This window comes from Diplotaxodon limnothrissa, linkage group LG16 (genome assembly GCF_057381915.1).
Source record: "Diplotaxodon limnothrissa isolate DT_005_m linkage group LG16, D_limnothrissa_male_GT1.1, whole genome shotgun sequence".
NCBI classification, from domain to species: Eukaryota; Metazoa; Chordata; class Actinopteri; order Cichliformes; family Cichlidae; genus Diplotaxodon; species Diplotaxodon limnothrissa.
The window spans coordinates 23849836-23869299 of NC_140611.1; the positions used below are offsets into that span (position 1 = coordinate 23849836).

Here is a 19464-nt window from a genome sequence, read left to right on the forward strand (position 1 = left end):
TTGTTTCTGGTATGTGAGAGCTGTGTAATAGGCCAGGAATTTGAGAGAGGAAGTCGTGAGGAAACAGAAGGGATAAGCCCCTCTCTTGCCTTTACTGGGAAAGAGATGAAAGGAAAAAAAGGATCTCAGTATGCACTGTTCTTCTGAAACATGGGGACCAAATGCTGCCCAAACTTTCAAAAGCTTTTCTGTATGCATTATTAATTAATTATTACTATTTCGTAGGCCACTCATGGAGATCAAAAAGGTGTTTCACAAAGATGTAAGGTTTCCAGGCCTTTATCCCGTTTCCTTTTGAAAATGTATGAAAACAGTGGCGCGAATTTCCACCGGACATGGGGCCGCGTGAGAAATTCCAGATGTCTCCACTTGAATATTTGAACTTGAAAATTTAAACATTTCTTTACCTGATTGTATGCGGACAGCTGCCTCTTCCCGCTCTTTTTTGATTTGCTTGAGGCTCTTCCGAGCAACATAGCCCCTCCAGGCTAAGGGGAAAAGAAAGAGACAGTGTGTGTATGCGTGTGTGTGTGCGAGAGATTGCTGACCTACCTCTGTGAAACAAAATAGACTGCGCATACTACACAAGATCCCACTTCAAAACACTGCTAAACCAGGTGGCAGAGGGATGGATCCCTTTGAACTCTCTGAGGTCTTATTGTCTGCTCTGAAGCATTGCTCTTAACCCTCATAGGTCAAGCTGTGGTTATCAAACTATCTCTTTTATGAAGACTCACAGGCACATAATAGGCTAGATGTCATTAAGAAACCACCTCACATCAAATTTGCACCTGTTTCATCACGACCGATAAAAGAATATATCACAACTCATCTTTCTTTTCATATTTTTGACTTAAGTTTGAATAATCGCTCTTCCTGTTTACTGTTTAATCAAAACCAGCGTACCTGACTGGATGATTGTGGCCCCACGGCTTCTCTTCTCCTTCTCTTTTCGATAACGCCGGGCCCCGAGCCAGCCTTTAGTGTAAGCTTGCATCACCACCACCCGAGCTATTACTTCCCGCAGCAGCAGGTTCAGTTGTTCCACATGGTAGTATTTCAGAAAAACCTGACAGGACATTTTGCTCTGCTTAGGACATCCAAAGCTTGATTATGTCTATTTCTTTTATGTCTTTACAAACTTTAATGTCTTTTACAAATACAAATAACTTCAATATTAAACTTTTTGTTTTAAAAATAACCCCACCTTTGTCTTTCCCAGCACCCAGTCTTTTAATTTGGCCCTCTCCAGTATGGCAACAGCGTTTTCTTTGCTAGTTTCAGGCATCTCGTGAGCCCGAAATGCAAGATAGTAATATCTGGAAGAGGAGATAATGAAGAGAAAAAGGACACCTTTGAACAAATGTAGTTACTCAAGCAGAGATATTGTGTTTTGCTATTATTTAAAAAAAAATCTGGGAGTATTTGGAGCTGATAAATATAAAAACTAAGCATTATCTTTGCACAGGAAGTCGTTACTTTGTTACATAGTTTTTACGTCCTCAAAAAGCATAACACAATAAAATCAAGGTTGGATAAAACACTAAGTTAAGTGAAAAACTGTGCAGAAAACCCAAAATACAGTGTCCCGATATGAGAACACAGGGTGTCAAGAGGCTAACGAATTGCTGAAGGTGTTTTTATTACAAGCTGCATTCACAGATTCACTGACACACAACTGACAGAGCTTTATTCGACGTCTTTAAGCAGTACAAATGCATGCACACAAATGCATGTAGCAGGCAGTCAGATGGATGCAGAGAAGACTATGTGCAAACTAGAAGACCCGGAATCAAACTATGAACTTGTGGACAACCTGCTTTACCTCCTGAGACACTGACATGCCAATAATAGAACAATATAAACAGATTTAAAGAATTTTAAAAAGCTACTTTCAACTGCTTTCTTAGTGACAAGGGATCACATATTTGATTTGGCAACTTTTTTAACACATTTTTAACGTATGTCATTCCTATAAAAGATTGTTCTGCCACTTATTCATTTATTTTTTGATAAGGCAGTCTAAAAGTTTCAAGTTAGGTATCTAAAAATGTTGACTTACAGCTTCAAACTTCAAACTTCTGATTTTTTAAGTGAAATAAGCCTCCATACCCTCCTAATGCAAGCTCAAAGGGATCTTTGTGTTCTCCTGGGATTGAACCAGGAATCTTTCACTTATTAGGAAAATATATAAACCACTAAATTATAGAGAATAAATCAAGCATGTGTCTGAAACTGGAGCCATCTGATATACAAATCTTGAAATGTTGAATATTTGACAAGATATTGATAATTTAGCTAACTTAGTTTTGGTAGACTAGGGGATGACGTAGTGCCTACTTACTTAACTGTCTTCAAGAAATGACATTATCAATATCAACATCTTGTTGCACATTGCTACTAGAAGTACTGTTAAGAGAACCACAGTTAAAAACTTCCTGCTGCTCAGAAATCTGAGTCAAACATGACTCTTTAACAGAGACCAGCGCTGGATCTCTTTTCAATGCATCATCGTCTCCTATTTCAGTGGCCACAGAAGATCCTCATTAGCGCAGGCCTATCAGTGTGCATCACCCACGCCGCTGTTTATTGCTCACATTGTCTGGATCCATCCACTGATCCTGCTGTTTATAAAATACCAGCATAGGACAGAGTGGTTCTAACTGTTTGCTCAGGGACATCAAGGCTCCAGAAATACTCGTTCATCTTTCGTGTTCTGGCAGTGGTCAAAAAGAAGAAGAACAACAAGAAGAAAAACTTCTTTGAACTCCCCTCCCCGCCTCAGTCTACAGCCTTTCATTCTAATTCCTGTTGATACCTGTTATTTCTTTGATGGTAAATACAAAGCACTGCAACATCAGACGAGCCTTTGATATGGGAGCACAAATTTAAATCAGTTTTCACTAAAGGTGCAGTTTAGCCATTCAGGTCTGTCTGTATGACTTCTGCCTGGCTCAGGTAGGATGATATGGATTCAATAGCAAGGTTAAAATATATTTACACACTCTCCTTCTCACACAGGCACACTTCAGGCACAGGAGACAACAGGGACGTCATCGTGCCGGGGGTTGTGCGCAATCTTCCAGTAATCGGCCTTCAATACTGGGAGCAAAAGTAGGACATGCAGGGAAACACCATGTGGTCATTCAAAGTTTCAGCTCGCCAAAATTAGGCCCACATTTTTAAAGCTTCCCCCGAAGCAACGACACTAACCAGTCATCTCAAAGTTCTTCTTTCCACAAGTCTAAGTTAATTAAATTTTAAATCTTAAAGTCTCCACATTAGAGGTGGCTGGAATACTTTTCAAAGGAACACTGATCAAACATAAGCTTTCTGGCATTTTCGCACAGCCTCATCTAAATGTGTGGATTTTTTTCCCCTTAAAATTTAGGTGTACGCTTTTAAATTGGAGGAAGCGTGTAGTGCTTAGTAACAGTTAAACGGATCCTGTCCCATATTTTTAAAAACCCAAAACAACACCCTTACGTAAAGCCCCCCGTTAATGATGAGACTTGTTTTAATTGTGCTCTAATGTAATACCGATGGGACAAGGAGACTATGTTTGAGCTTTTTCAGGTCACCGAGTATAAGAACAAACTCTTTATGAATAGTAAAAGGAAATCTATTAAAATGCATCACCCCTTATAATCACAGTTCCTCCTTGTTTGAATTTAATCCATATCTTCCAGACTGGAGTATCCACCCAGTTAAAAGAGCTGCAGGATTTAGTCTTGCACTATCACTAATGACTGCCAATTAGTCAGCCTCTTGCTCTGCTCAACATGTACCCCTATCTAATTAAAGAACCCGTGTTTTTGTGTGATGTAGAGCACGGCTCACTTGTTCTACGCCATCTCTGGGGTTGTGTCAGCGTGCGTGCGTGCTGCAGAGTGGAGGCGCCGCCTGTCTCGACGCCACTCTTACCTGTTGACAAAGTCTTCAAACAGGATGCGGTGGGAGTAGCCTTGGCGGCGGATGTTCACCGTCTCCAGGATCCCAGTGTAACGCAGCTGCACCATCACCCGCTCCTTGCAGAAGCAGAGTGCCTGCCTGTCGTCATTAGGTTTGATGCAGCGCACAAAGTGTGGCTGGCCCACGACCATCTTAGACAGCAGGTCCATCAGGGAGTACTGCACAAACACAACAATGAGGGCAGAAGCAAGAGAAGACACGAGAGAGCAGTTATATCGTTTCATATTATCAGGGTTCAAAGGTCAGATCAGATCTGCACTGGAAGAAGCATTCAAACTTTTTCCAGACAGTCTCATAACAAGCTCGATGGTACCCACGAGAATGAATCAGTATGAATCAATAAACAAATCTATCCCAACAGGACACAACAGTGTTTTCAATTCTAAAGTAAAAGACATCATGAATTATTTAGGGATTTGAAAAAAAAGCAACACTGTGTAATTCTATTTGCAGAATTGTTGGTATCAGTTATGGTAATGTTAAAAAAAATGCAATGTAATAACAAAACGAATTAAAGTGTGCAAGTAGATTCTCATTCATCCAGGTCCTGGCAGTCTTCAGCACTTAAAAACAAGGTATGTGACCTGCTTTGGGATTAAATATAGGGTTTTGTCCATCAGTTGTTTTAGAAGTGACGTCTTCAAAAACCAAAAAAGTCCACTTGCTTTCTTTTTAAGCACTAATTAAAGATGTATTTACTGAGATGTATTTACATTTTATGAAATGAAAGGTGTGTTACAGGTTCATAGTCTATGAGTATGCTAAGGTCCTCTCACTTGGATCCAATTGACCAAAGCAGAGCACATTTCATCATCAGGCCATGAGCATGACATCCCTGCAGACGTTCAAGTACCTGCCAATTCTGTGTTAACTTGTTCAACTTCACACTCGTCCTACAAGGCAATATAACAGAAATGACTACTCATCCATGGTGTCTGCAACTATTTGTGTCCACAAGTGAGTACAACCCCTACTTTATAAAGCTGCAGTGGACTTGTTGGCAGACAGTTACTGATTTACACAGAACAAATTCATTAAATTCAATTTTGCTGTCCACCAGCCATCTTCAGCAAACATTCCCCAGCTAGTCCCCAGAGCAAGCTGAGGACATCTTTTAATGCTTTTCATCAGAGGTAAATTGACAAAGAACACATGAATACCCATAATTCATTTAATGTAAATATTATATCAGTAATAACTGAAGGATCCATTGATATCACAGACTTTGCTGGTTTGATCAGTTACAACATCATATTAATAACAAGTTAATCCACTCATCAGTGGAAGGCTTTTAGTTGTTTTCAGACAATCAGTGCTCCTGCTTTACGTCATTGAATCTTGCTGTTTGGAGTTATTGATACAGCATAAATTAATCATATTTGTATGAGCTTCAAATTAGTCTGCAGCTTCATATGTTATGAAGATCATTAGCTGCTCAGCTGAACCTGAAAAGCAGCTATCATTTTATTTTCACATTTGAAGCTTTTCTTTGTTACTCTTACAAACAAAGTACACAGTTTAAAAATGCTCGACGGCAAAATGAGACCAGCACGCAGACTTCAGTCTCATTTTCCTGCTGATGTATGGTGGAGTACGTGTCATCCGGGCAGTCATTTTTAGTGAGAAATGCAAACACCTACACGGAAATAGGAGGCCACCGTCTGTCTCCTCATCTTGGTGGTTTCTTCTGGGTGGCGGATCATCTCCATGGTGTCCACCTGAACACAAACAGTCGCGATAAGCACGCTGCACTGATGATCAGGCCAGACTTAGGCCACTGCAACATAAAATGCAGCAGATTCAAATGAGATGCTGTTCATTTGCGACATGACATATTCAGCGGGCTCTGCAGAAATAAAGGTATTATTACAGCAGGTCCCCTTCCTCTAAATGGGCCAGTTGGGAAAACACAGCTGTACTAACTGTGCCGTCTGTATAACACAGCCTCATAAACACTTAAAGCTAACAATCTAGAGAATAATTCGGCACTGCTGTGGGGCATGGGAAAATTGCAGAGCATTCTGAGTAATGAGACTAGCCGTCACCGAGCAGACAGTCATCCTGATGACGGCGGATTAACGAGGACACAATATAAGCTTTCTAATGGCCTTCGCAGTTCATGGCTTCATCAAAATTAATGATGCAATAGATATTTTATAGTAAGTGAATATCTTAATACTTTATTTCATCCTTGCACGGAGAAAGGAAGGTACGTGAAAGGCTGTGCGAGCTGCATAGGAACGAGACGCTCCGACACTTTGTACTTCTGTATGATCTGCTTTCAGAATAGCAAACGGCTATCGGAGACTCACTTCCACTGTTCTAACAACTGTCACTTTAATCTGAGCGCACTGGTAGCTTCTCGTAAGCGTCAGTTTCTGTCAACTTTTCTCCAACTCTGATTGAGAACGAGACGCATACATATTACATCAGTCTCACAGAGTTATTACTAAGAAGTCCTCTCTTCTTCAAGAATAACTGAGTAGGTGCTTAGTGGAAGCTCAACAAAGTAGGACTGTTATTATTCCCACTGTTATTCTGGCCTTTGTTTCCGTCTCACATGAAGCATTTTTATAATCTAAAAGACACATCGCAGTGCATTTGTTTACATTAATAACTCAGGAATGTGGCTGTGTGGAGAAAAAATGGTTCAAAAGGGATGATTTACATTTTCCAAAAGCAGCTTGTGATTGATGTTTTATGACTGGAGCTGCACAGTCAGTCTGTGAAGCGCAGTTTGAAGTTTTAGTTTTTGGATTACAATAATGCGATGATAACTTCAGTGAACTATGTTGGGTTTATTTTCTCAGATCTGTCCTGTGCTTCAGAGGTGGTGCATTTGGATTCAGAAAGTTTTACTATTATCAAACAGGGCTCTTACCTTCAACAGGTATTTGGGAGACTTTGAGTACAGCACATGTTGTCGAATAACATGGAAGGAAAGGAAGAGAGAAATGGAAAGACAAGAGGAATCTGAAACTCAGTTTTAAGAGAGGTTCGAGTGTTAAAGCATCATGTGACTTCGTATTTCCTACACAAAGATCAGATTAAAGTTAGTCAACATAGGCTGAATATTTTCAGTCATTTAAGAAACGCGATCTTAGAGATATTATTAGCTTGTGAAATTCTGCCCCTTAAACAAAGAAGGTCCAGAAATGAAAGTGTTAAAGTTCAGAGGGAGAGGCAGTAAGAGCTTTTTCTTTTAAGAAAATTTCCAGCCACTGATGCTGCCAAGACTCAGCTCAAACAAACTTAGAGTGAACATGAACAATCAGCATTGCTGGATGCAACAAGAGATTCTACATGAAATATCATGGAAAGAAAACCGTCAAGCCAATGCAGTGATTTAAGCTGATTTAGGAGAATCTGCAAAAGTCATCCTTAAAATTTAAAACGCTACCTGCCAGCGACAAAAACAACAATATTCACTAAGTCTCAGAAACTACTTTTATGATGTAGACACTGAGTGCCAGATGGCGATGCTGTATCACCACAAGCAAGACAGCAAACATAACAGGGCAGTCAATTAATGTGGCTATGCTTCACAGCACAGGTTTTTACTGGGTTTCTTATGGTGCAATGCCTGTGAGCAACAAATAAAAAAAGCATTATGGGGCTTTTTTTGCACGTGATGATTCGGGCTACGGCTGAATGCTCACCTTGGTGCGTCCTGAACCAAGCTGTGGTGGGAGAGATCTGGAGGCGGCGGTGACTCTCGCTTTGGACGTCGCCAGATTTCCTGTTGAACACAAGAATGAAGCCAGTGGACTTTCATGCAGTAATATGAGAAAGCAAATAATATTTGGGAATGAGCCAGCGGCGTTTCAGTAAACACTCCGGGATTGATTTTCTTTTCTTTTTTATTCAACATACAAGAAAAAGGTGTATAAAGCGTGCACCACTATGTTGGTGTTCATAGAGCAGGAGAGTATAAAGAAAAAAAAAACTAAGCTGAATCCATGGGCTCAGGAGTGCATCTGTGTGCACAGCAGTCCAACAGCCCCACACACAGTGGAAAGGATGTGAACATAGCATATGCAAGACAGTCTGAACATTTCAAAGTTTCTGCACAAGATGTCCAAATGTTTTCTCTGGCTATATCTTCAGAGGCTAAACTGTGATTAATAGCAGTGAAAGAAGCCTTTGAAGCAGGATTGGTGACATCAAAGTCCTAATCCATGGGTGGCAGGATTTTTATAATGAGTGGGAAGTATCTTAACACATTTCAAAGGGTTTACTCCATGAATAAACAATAGCTGCACAGATGTGCCACACACACCTTTAGAAAAATACGTCTGCAGACACAGGAGGCAGCATTACCCGAGCAGCCGTGTATGGCAAGAAGGAAAACCTTTTTAAGTTTTTTTTTAAAGATAAAGCCAAAGTGACAGCCCAACAATTGTTCTAGATTTTCTACCGCACACAGACAAACTTCGAAAATGCAAATATGCTCTCGTCTTCTGCGATATCATTTCAAGACTCGCATCGGTTGGTGAGGACATCGTCTGACAGCGAGCCAGAAACTTAAACACCGGATCAGCGCCTGCCTTTTCCCAGAGGACGCTGCACTATCAAACATGTATTAGAAGCTTCAATCAAAAGCCGGACTGATCAAAATCAATTTAGGATGGATTAATTAACAGGCAGTGCACTTCTAACTTTAGACAAAGGGTGTCCTACTGGTGCCAAAGGGTTTTGCACTGAGCCAAAGCAATGTGCCGTTCATAGCACACATAGATACACACACACACAAATATGTGCACACACACACTGCTGTAGTCAAAACAACCAAAAACATATGATGTGAGCACTCTTCAAAAGAGTCTTTTAAGCTAGTACTGATGTTGCTTTTAGCTTTTGACAGTTATCTCCCGATTTCTATTTATGCATCTGCTTGTTTATTCTGCTAATAAATCAGTTTTTTTTTGTATCAGGCAACAAACTAAATGCAAGACATTCTGCCATATTAAAATATGCTTTTTATATTTGTTGTAAATACGTTTGGAAAAATAACCAACGGATCAAAACTGGAACCCAAAAATAGAAGAAAGGACAGAGTAAAGCCCGATATGATGGAAATGTGAGCAGTTAATTGCTCATTATGAACACATGTTTGTGAGAAGGTCTTGTGTTTAGGATACCGGGAACAGATTTTACAACCTCAAAGGCCCCTTCGGCAAAACCTACACACATGCACGCACGCACGCACGCACAAAAAGTATGATCTTTGAGAACAGGGGCTGTTAAACTGTGTCGGGTATATTACCAGCACACAGGCAGGGAGGGCCCTGCTCCAATTAGCCCAGAGTAAAGCTGGATGGATTAATTGGAGTGGGTCTTGTGCAAATGAAGTGCGCTCTCTCTTCTCCCCATTAGTGCTGCTGGGCCAGATCATCTGAGCACATTTGTCATGATGAATTAGCGGCTGCGAGTGGAACGGGCTCGTGGAGTGTCACTGTGCTTTTACGCCTCTCACTTCCATGACACCATCAAGAGGAGATGAAGGGGCTGCGCTGCGATGAGAGAAACTATGACAGTTGTACCTAAGCCTTGCAAATGGACACTCGCTGCTTTCTTCGTGTATTCCTTGGCGGGTCGTATTAATTCATTCTTCCGGCGGGTTTCATATCCCCTCCTGACTAGATGATTAGAGCATTGGTTAATAGTCAGTATCCTCAAAGATTTCTGCCTCCTGAGACACGAAGCCAAGGGAACACCTGTGATGTCCGGCCTGAAAAGAAGACCTTCTAATTTAGATACAGTAAGGAGCTTGTCTAATGATGTGGATAATAATTATTCAAACACAGAGACGAGCTAGAAAAGGAAGATTTGTTCTTTGAAAGCGGATTCAGCTGAAGAATAGGCTACATGTGTTTTAAGTTACAGATGGAGACAGCCCTTATTCTCAGAGTTCTCATGATAAAAATAAAACGAAAAGAGAAAAGGAGTGGAAATATAAGAGGTTAATAATTGAAAAGGAGGGCGAGCAGGTGAGGGGAATATTTCCCAGGTCATTCAGACTTGAGAAACAGGTGGAGGAGCGTCCCACTGATCGTTTCTGCTTCACGCATGTTGCTCTTGGCATGGACTACCAAGACGCAAACAGAGAGAGGCAGAGCGGTGTGTGGGGAGTGGGGGGTAGAAAGAGAAGAAAAAAACCCTTCCTTGGCATCTGTGCGTTCACTTTGAAAATTAAGCCCAGCAAGAATCCTGTAGGAAAAAAAAAAGCTCAAGCTGGCAGTTGTATTGGGGTTCTATTGACAAGAATAGTCAATGTGCTCGGGATTAAAAAGCAATCCCGCGTTCAATATGACACCTCCCTACATGCTTTTATGAGTGCCAGTGTGCGCCTTGTACTTCAGAAGCTGTGGATCGAGCTGTCGACACGGGGGACAATCAAAGTTGTAAGAGAGAGCAGCCTTCCTGAGCTGAGTGAGCAGAGCCTTGCTGGATATTTCTGCCCGCTCTCCCGCTCTCTTTTTGAAAACATGTGATCTAGAAACTCAACTCAGCAACCAAGCAAATTAGATTAAAGCACCCGTAACCCCCCGCCACCCTACCCACCCTCTATAACCACCACCGGTTATGCCTAGAGATGGCTTCGGGGGCTGTTGATTTAAATGCCATCCACTACTGTCAAAGCAGATCAATCATAAAAAAGCATGGTGTAATTGGCTTTTAGTGACACAACACAGTGTTGCATTTATCAAAGGATGTTGTACCATGTGACTTAGGAGAGCCGGCTTCTTGCTATTGATGTGCAAGGCCCGTCAAAAAAAAAAAAATCCCTCTGCTGACTCAAAACATTCCCCAATACTGCGATTAGGAGAGAATTCAAACAAAAGTATTACTTGGTGAGTGTCTCTCCTGCTAGAGAGAATATGTGGAAGTGCAGTGAAAGACTGCAGTGTCTGCCGACTGGGATGAAAAAAGGCAGAGAACAAAGAGCCAAATATGTCATATCGCTGGGAGAAGCCTGTCACTTCCACACAGGAGGATCTCCTTACATGAAGGGAGACGGAGGGAGATGGCAGAGGATGGGAGAGCTGCAACTGTGGCTTTGTGTGAAGATGTAAAACCAATATGTAAATTGCTCAATATGAACTCCACAGCCCTAAAGATCTTGCAGAGCATATTAACGGCATGAGCTTCTTTAGCAACTGCAGCAATTGGCAAATGGCATAAATGCTCCAGCTGACAAATATTAGACTTCAGATTGTGATGTGACGTGGTAAAACTGACCATTAAAAACAGCTTTTTGCTTTTAAATCTGCAAAATAACTAGGGGAGTTAGGTATGAGATAAATGTAATCAAAGGGACATTAAATTATAGTATAAACTTGAAAATAAATGGGAAAAACTCAGACAGAGGATAAATATTTCACATTTGTTCTGAAGGATAGTGCAGGATCTATGATATATCTAATTATTTATTCTGCAAATACAAAGAGGAAAATACAAAGATGCATACAAACTCAGGGAGGGTTTATTTGTTTAGAAGCTGGTAATAAGAAGTCGCGAATGCTATGTATTAGGTGCTAATAGCGTCCCTTTCAAAGACGGCATGTAATAGTAAATCTTTATATACAGAAATCATCCCGTGATTAATTTTTTAAATGGTGGCTTGCCAATGAATAATTCAAAATGACACCAAATTACATCAGTGCAGGTCCCGTTCATACCTGTTATTTTTCAGCGCACAGTATAAGATGTTAAAACCTTATCGGTTGAATGAGAATATAGCATGTGTGTGCCTGCGCGGCCCACTATCTGTGAACTCCATCCTCTGACAAAGAACTGGCAGTCTCGATGAGCAGTGTGCATGTGCAGATGTGCTATGCTACAATCAGCAGGGCCAGGCAGCCCTGAGGCCACACACACACGCGCACACACACACGTCCACTGTACTGTGACCGTGGGTTGCCCAAGCCCTGGTAGACCCAAGTGAGCTCTGCCAATTCAAACACTGTGATTCCCCTGATCTGGGAAAGGCCCTGGCTCTGAGGAATTTGTCCATGCAAATACATCCCATTTCCTCTGACAAAACACCACCACATGTCCAAGCCTCAAGGACCCACATTCTGCAAGGCTCAAGTGCCCTCGCTATTCACCGCCTGGGAACTTTTTACTTTCTGAGGCCTTCACACTTCCCTGCTACCCTTCAATCATGAACGGTCGGGATATCACATTCTCAAATTGCGGTCGCTTGTTTTACAGTCGACAGAAACCAAAAAGCTAAATTGTCTGATTTATAGGTATTGTGTCCTCACTGCAGTGTGACATGTGCATCACCACAAACATTAACCTCCAGTGCATTCATGCACAATATGTGTAGTCAAAAACCCCAGATCCAGCATTTCGCTTTCATCTCTGCATCCAGGCCGCTGCAGGTCTACGATGATGTCCCCTAGTGGTGACACACTGAGGGGGCGGCCCAGACAGTGAAACCACCCTGGTGTAAAACAGATTTCCATCAGATCGCCCCAGATAATGGTAATTTCACAGATAACAGAGAATCCATAATGTGGAGTAAAATGCAAATTAAATCTCCCCACAAATTTTACCCCGAAGAATAGATTTATAATTTTCTCATGCGTTACTGTATCTCACTTAAACAGTGCTCCATCTTTTCCGGCACGATAAGCCCGAGCAGTGTTTCATAGCTCTTTATCTAACGAGATGATCTGCGGGTCCACAAGCTGCAATATGAAAATCGGACCTCTGACTCTAAAATTAAAAAAGATCTGTGTAAGCACGGTGTTTCTAAAAGAATCTTAAACATTTCAGGATAGTCAGGACAGACACAAACACAGTTGAAAAGAAAAAAGGAAATAAAGAAGCTTTCAGGAGTGCAGCAGTAAACACTGCAGCACATCTTAGTTTCTATTCAGTGCCTTTGTGCACTGAAATTAAGTGTTCACTGAATTGGGTTTTATAGAGTGTACTTTTCTGAAGCTCGTAATTGCAGAAAGGAAGTGGCTGAAGGCTCCCTCGTGCACAGCCAGCAATTGAAGTTTGCAGACACGCTGCACAGATTTCTACAGGAGTCTCAGCTTAGGTGCCTTTTGTGAATCGAATCTCCTTCTAATGCCACTGGGAGAGAAAGCAGGAATTTACAGGTGCCTAAAAAAGGAAGTGAATCACAAAAAGTGGCTTAGCTGAAATAAAAGTAGGAAGTGGGAATCTGATAATATAAAACATCTATTAGCATTTCAGCTAAATCAAGTGACCAGGAGGGCCCCAGCCCCAGCTAATGACAAGCACATTACTCTACCTTCATTTAACCAACAGAAAAGAGGTGGGAAGAGTTGCTTTTGTGTTCTCTAAATACTCTTTTTTCATCCCCTGGGTATTTAGAAACCTTATCATAAAAATATCCCACTGCACCCACAATCTGTAGATAGCATTCAGCAGAGGGAAACCAAGAGGGACAGCTTAGTGAAAATAAAAACAGAGCGCCATGCGGAGAGCTGAGCCTCTCAAGAGATAATGGAGACTGCAGATTTATCCGAGCACGGCACGCAGAGGCTTGAAATGAAGGGGGGCTGGGGGGGCAGCAGATGCCTGGGAGTCGCGTCTTAAAGAAACCCACTTACCTGAACATTTATGGGAAGAGTACACAGCAGCACTATTCACTGAGTGATATAGTCCCGCAATTGTTAACAAAAGGAAAGTTTCCATTTCCTCTGTGGCTAGTGGTTAGTTGCTGAGATTTTCTAAATAGCATTATATCATACCTGTTTTAGTTAAGGGGCTGGAAAACAGCTGCTGCAAAAGTTTGTTCTCTGACGTCCTCAACACCACAACAATGTCTGCAGGGAGAGTGTCTCTGTTTTTCTCCAAAAAGCCATTCACATTGTACATTACCTGTTGAGTAGGACATGAGAAATACACGTACGTGTAACAGTCAATTCACATTTTCTGAATCTGAATTGTCATCACTCTATGATAAGGCTGAAATTAATGCTGGGGTATGGATATATACACACACACACACACACACACACATCTTATGTGAGGGTAAAAAGATCCCAGAGAAAACTGATGTTCCTTTTAACCACAGAAAAACCACAGGTGTGAGCAATAAAAATACTGATGGCTGAAATCCATTTGAGGTTCAGTTGCCGGTGTTGCGCATGCTGCTTCTGCCAAACTGTCAAAGCTTACTGGAATACAGATGTTTTTAGAAACACCTGCGTTTTTCCTCAGTGACATGCGATAAGTTTGCTGTGCCGCTATCCAGTCCTGGATTTATGAAAAATTCCAATAACACAGTTCAAACAGCTTGGTGATTCCCAAAGAGCTATTAGCTGAAAGCTTGGCATATCTCGGCATGGTGTGCAGTATGTCATTAAAAAATCTGAGGAAACTGAACAACTAAAGGACAAAGGAAGAAGTAGCAGCACTAAAAAATGTCTAGCAGATGAACAGTATCTGAAAGTCATGGCCTTAAGAAATAGGAAGAAATCTACTGTTTGCTGAACCCTCGTCAAAAATGGTTTCCCAGCGAAGGATGGCTGTCAAGAAGCCATTCTTAAAGAAGGGAAACAGGGAAAAAGGGCTGAGGCCTATCCTAGCTGTCATGAGTTGACAGGCAGGGTTTCTAATCTGTCACAGGGATAACACAGAGAAACAGACAACCATTCACATTCACCCCTTTGGCCAAATTAGAATCACCAGTTACCTACACAGGCAGATCTTTGTAGTATGGGAGCTCGGGTACCCAGAGAGAATCTATGCAGGTGCAGGGAAAGAGGGTAGACTCATTGTAGGGAGCCCCAGCTGGGTGGTAGATTTGAACCCAGGACCTGGTTGCTATGAGGCTCCAGTCCTAACCACTGCTGCACTGTGCCACTCTTCATATGTTCGCATGTCTCATATTATAATCCACTCAAAAAAGTGTCTCTTTTCACATTTTCTTCATATAAGATATTTATAAGAAATAAGTATGAAAAAAGTTAACATTATGAGAAAATGTGAAGGATCAACTAAGATAGACTTTTTAGTAAAATTTCACAGACTTATAGGATTTTGTTTCCTATTTTTCTCTATATGGGATGTAATAATTTTTTTTAAGTCACAACAAACCTAATCAGACCCCAAAACAGATGTAGAGAAAAATCCTTCCATAAAGTATGCAGATGTTTATGAAATACTCAAAGTAAAGGCATAATCAGAATAGAAGGTTTTACCAAGCATTTCAAAGGCCTGAACACTGGTTTACATGCTCACACCCATCATCATCAAGGCAGTAGATTGTTAGTTAAACACATCCAATGAAGTATCTGATACCTGTCCGGCATAGTGCTGAATTCCAAAACAAAGCTCCACTCGTTTTGGTATCCAAAAATATTTGCAGCGCAAATTGTCCTCAAACTTATCTGTAAAGAAGACATGTAGAAGAAAATTACAGCACGTGAAGGCTCATTATGCATTGATCTGTGAACTCTTATGTAACTGAGTTATTTTATGTGCTACATCTCAGCATGTTTGCGACTGTAGTTCCAGTCTTACCCACTAGGGTCTGGTCGGTGGCCTGAGGGAAGCGGCTCTCTTCATCCAGCAGGGACAGCAGACCCATGGGCTTCTGCAGAAACATGTCCAGAATGGGCCTATTGTCCTCATACTCCACCAGGCTGGCATCAACTTCCTCGCTCTGGTATTCCATCTAATTAGAACCAGTGAATGCAGAATAATAATCTAGTTATGGTTTCCCTAAATGACCCAATTAAACAATCTAGGCTAAATATGCAATGTGCATGTGTGGTTTAAAAAAAAAAAAAAAGAGTTTCTAATCAAGCAAACCACACACTTGCAGCCAGCTGTGTGTGTCTACGGCTGAAATTTACAGCGTAATAGAGTCTTTTACTGAATGCATAAAACAGAACAGCTCCAAACCAACAAATAGAGCCACTTACTTATTCATAATTTATTTCAATGTGCAAATAACCCAGAGTCAAATCACATTATTGCATCTATTTAATTTCAGATCAAAAAGTTGTTTTAAATATATATTTTACTAATAAAGTGGAACCAATGGATCTAAACCATCCTCATGTTTAAATCATTAAGTCAGAATAATCAGTTTCTGTGTACAGCAAGACTGAAGACATCCACACACAAAATAAAGATCCCTTTTCCACCGAGCATTAGCCCTACATCAGGGGAGGATGTTTTCCACAAGCTAAAGGCCTTTTTTTCAGAGATCACTGCTATAATTAATCTGAACGGGGAAAATGTAGCTTCCAATAACACTTCTGGTCCTGGAGAGAGCTAAAAATGTGAATGTAAATGAAAGTGCAGAGGCTATTATTAGTCCATATGCCGTGCGGAGTTTGGCCTCAATAAATAATAGTTTGTATTTTTCTAAAGAAATGCACACTGAGCTATCTAATGAGAAAATGTGCCACATCACTAAACCGAGCCACTTTTCTTGAGTTCTCTTTAAAAAAGACTGTTGCAAAGTTACTTCAAATAAAAGGGTTTCTGATTGATGTCAATTCGTCTCCATCGAGGAAAAAAGGCTTTTCGCACTTCAGGGTAAACAGCTTCATTAAATCAATTAAGAGAGTAATTTGGGGTGACTTGTAGGAAAAATTAATGTTGAGAGCTTTTCTGAATTGGTAACTGTGTAAACACCAAATTTATTTAAGTGACTAATTTCCATAATAGTGTTTTAAATGGAATGCTCTCTGCATATTTTGTGTTATTCTTTCACCCCAAACACATTACAGTGGTATCTTCTACTTTGTGCATTAGAGCGGATCATTTAAAACCTATTTATGCATGAAGAACTCACCTGTTCGAGAGCAAATATGTGCTGGTTGAAATAAAACTGAATCTGCTCGTTTGCGATGTTGATGCACAATTGCTCAAACGAGTTCTTCTTGAAGTTTTCAAATCCAAAGATGTCCAGGATTCCCACATTCATGCCGCTCTCTACGGCACTTCAAAGGAAAAAAAGGGGGACAAACAAACTTATTCTTCTATGCGATGGAACAAGCAAATCCCCAGCAGCCATATTAATTGATAAAACTTTAATGATAATCCAAGTTCCACCCAAATACGGAGTCTGGTCTGGATGGCCTAGTCTGACGAGAAATCATAAACACCGTCTTTGAAGAAGTCAGATCTTCTTAAATGGCTTTTATTTCAGTCTCTATTGATTTAACCTCCAGTTATTTTCAATGTCTGCACTAACAATACTCACTTCTGCAACACAGCATAGATTATTTATGATCCTGTATTTTATATTCAGTGCTTGGAGCTGCTACTTTCATGATCAGTCATTACCCACAGTATGTAGAGGTCACCTTTAACCAGTGCTACCAGGTTATTAATGGCAATAAGGAAACGGCTAAGATGACTGGAATGCAGACGGGAACTCTGGCTTCATCTCTGAGAGACGACTCCTTGACAGTCAATGCTCATATTTATGAAGGAATTCTTTTGGATCAATGAAAAGCCTCTTTGCAGTCTCTCTGAAGTCCTTTTAATCATCTGAACATTATTTTCTCTGCACGCAACTCTGTATCAAAAATTTATTAAAACTTTTTTCTTTTTTGCTCTCCTTTTGCTTGTCTTGTGCTTTCCCATTGATATTCCCCTCTTCATGTTTGCATCTACCTCTGCAGACTTCCAGAAAGGTCATCAGAGCTTTGCAGAAACTGAGTGAGAAATTACACCCCAAGAAATTACAGAAAAGACAAAAACAGTGGGCATGCAAACAAATTGTTCATCACTAGCACGCACTGACCAGACATTCATGTCAGGCTGCAGGAGTGAGTTGATGCGATTCACTATCCAGCTGAACAGGCGTCCGTACAACGCCTTGGACATGGCGTCTCGGACATCGGCGGCTTTGTCCACGGTGTTGGAGCGGATGATGGTTTCGCCCCTCGTGACCACACACTGAGAGGTAAGTGCTTCCTGGAGCTCTTCGGGTCCAATGCTGAGGAGAGACGCAGCTGAGAAAAAGGCGAGACAGTCAATCAGTTTCACAGTGAAGAGATTACTGCATCTTATCACAATACTATAATAACAAACTATAACATGGTTATACTGCAGATATTTAAAGTGGAAAGTGGAAAGATTCCCTTTTCTCAAATTCTACAACATCACCTCAAATCAACAGCTCAATGATCCCAAACACACATCTAAACTGTTTTGGGGATGGATAAAAATTTGTGGACTTTATTTAAAAGCCAGCTGAGCTCTACCAATTCTCCCAACAAGATTGGTCAAATATCCAAGCTTGCTGATCATGGTGCAGCTTGCTAAGGGGCATTTAACCAAATATTAGTGAGAGGTAATGTATATGTCTGAGCCTATATGCATACTTTTGACCATGTGTGGTTTAGAGAATATCCAAGATACATTCAAAATCACACTACACCCTACAAGTTCTTGTTTTTAAAGCAGCTAAAGATGTACAATCCTGTTTTTTTGCAGCCAGTGATTAACTTCCTAAAACACTTCAGGTCGTACAAGTTTATGGGAGTCACCGATGACCATTTTTTATTTACAGTCAATGCTTACAACACACATTGCCTAACATCTCACCGTTCTCTAAGGCCTCTGAGTTAGGCACTTCACTAATATCGGTCTGATGCTGGGATGTGATGGAGGCAAATTCAATATTCCCAGTATTCAAAATTGCTGAGAGAATTTTGTAAGCAGAGTCGACCTCCTAAAAACAAGATATCAAAAGAAAATTGTTACATATTACGTATTTTATATATTACAGCTCTCAATAGATCTGTGCCCAAACATTGCATATGTGATTGCTTGAGTGTTTAGTACCTCTTCTGTAAAGCCGATATTTCGGAAGCACTCCTGAATGGCATCAAACTGCTCTTTATATTGTTTCCTTGACACAATGTCTTGCATCACTTTGCAGTGCTGACTGTCAATGTACCTGCAGATTCATGTTATGACAGTCAAATTAGTTTCCACATTGTGAGGAGCGAATGATGGGATTATTTGCATCACAAACCTGGGAGGTGTCCCATCTGGCAGCCTGTAAGTCTTCAGCTCGTCTTGGTGGTAAAGGCCGGCATATATGTAATAGAATATGTGGAAATTTTCCTCCCCTCTGAAGGAAAAACAAGCAGAAGTTAGATGAATTACTCAAATCCAACCGCAGGAAGGAAAAAAGCAAGGGCAGCTGCTTACGGAGCCTGTTTGATGACCCTCGACTTCTCCAGCAGGTATTCAGATATCTTGGCCCCAATAACCGCTCCTGTCGGCGTGAACTTCATCTCCAAGTACTTGCCGAAGCGACTGGAGTTGTCATTGATTGCCGTGCAAGCGTTTCCAAAGGCCTCGACGAGAGGGTTAACCTGCAAAATCTTCTCACGGAGTGTCCGATTGTTTGCCTGAGAGCAACAAAATAATTATTTCATGAACTCTGGTAGATTTTTAAGATAGTTTATGAAGTAGTTATATCAAGTAGTTAAGTCTGGTATTAACAAGTTAGAAATGATGATGAAA

At 40.9% G+C, this 19464-nt stretch overlaps 1 protein-coding gene across 2 annotated transcripts in view; it reads right to left on the reverse strand.

Moving 5' to 3' along the window:
* The window catches only part of myo3b (myosin IIIB), a 62021-nt gene that overhangs the window by 14688 nt on the left and 27869 nt on the right, over window positions 1-19464 (reverse strand). For both annotated transcript variants that reach the window (XM_085374044.1, XM_085374043.1), the window contains 16 exons: window positions 19147-19349; window positions 18968-19066; window positions 18775-18889; window positions 18535-18661; window positions 17729-17939; window positions 16772-16919; window positions 15487-15640; window positions 15265-15353; window positions 13710-13839; window positions 7632-7711; window positions 6854-6874; window positions 5613-5690; window positions 3925-4130; window positions 1208-1319; window positions 907-1069; window positions 408-488 (listed from right to left, as the gene is read on the reverse strand). In XM_085374044.1, the coding sequence (XP_085230170.1) occupies window positions 408-488; window positions 907-1069; window positions 1208-1319; window positions 3925-4130; window positions 5613-5690; window positions 6854-6874; window positions 7632-7711; window positions 13710-13839; window positions 15265-15353; window positions 15487-15640; window positions 16772-16919; window positions 17729-17939; window positions 18535-18661; window positions 18775-18889; window positions 18968-19066; window positions 19147-19349 (2017 nt within the window). The remainder of the gene's footprint in view (window positions 1-407; window positions 489-906; window positions 1070-1207; window positions 1320-3924; window positions 4131-5612; window positions 5691-6853; window positions 6875-7631; window positions 7712-13709; window positions 13840-15264; window positions 15354-15486; window positions 15641-16771; window positions 16920-17728; window positions 17940-18534; window positions 18662-18774; window positions 18890-18967; window positions 19067-19146; window positions 19350-19464) is intronic.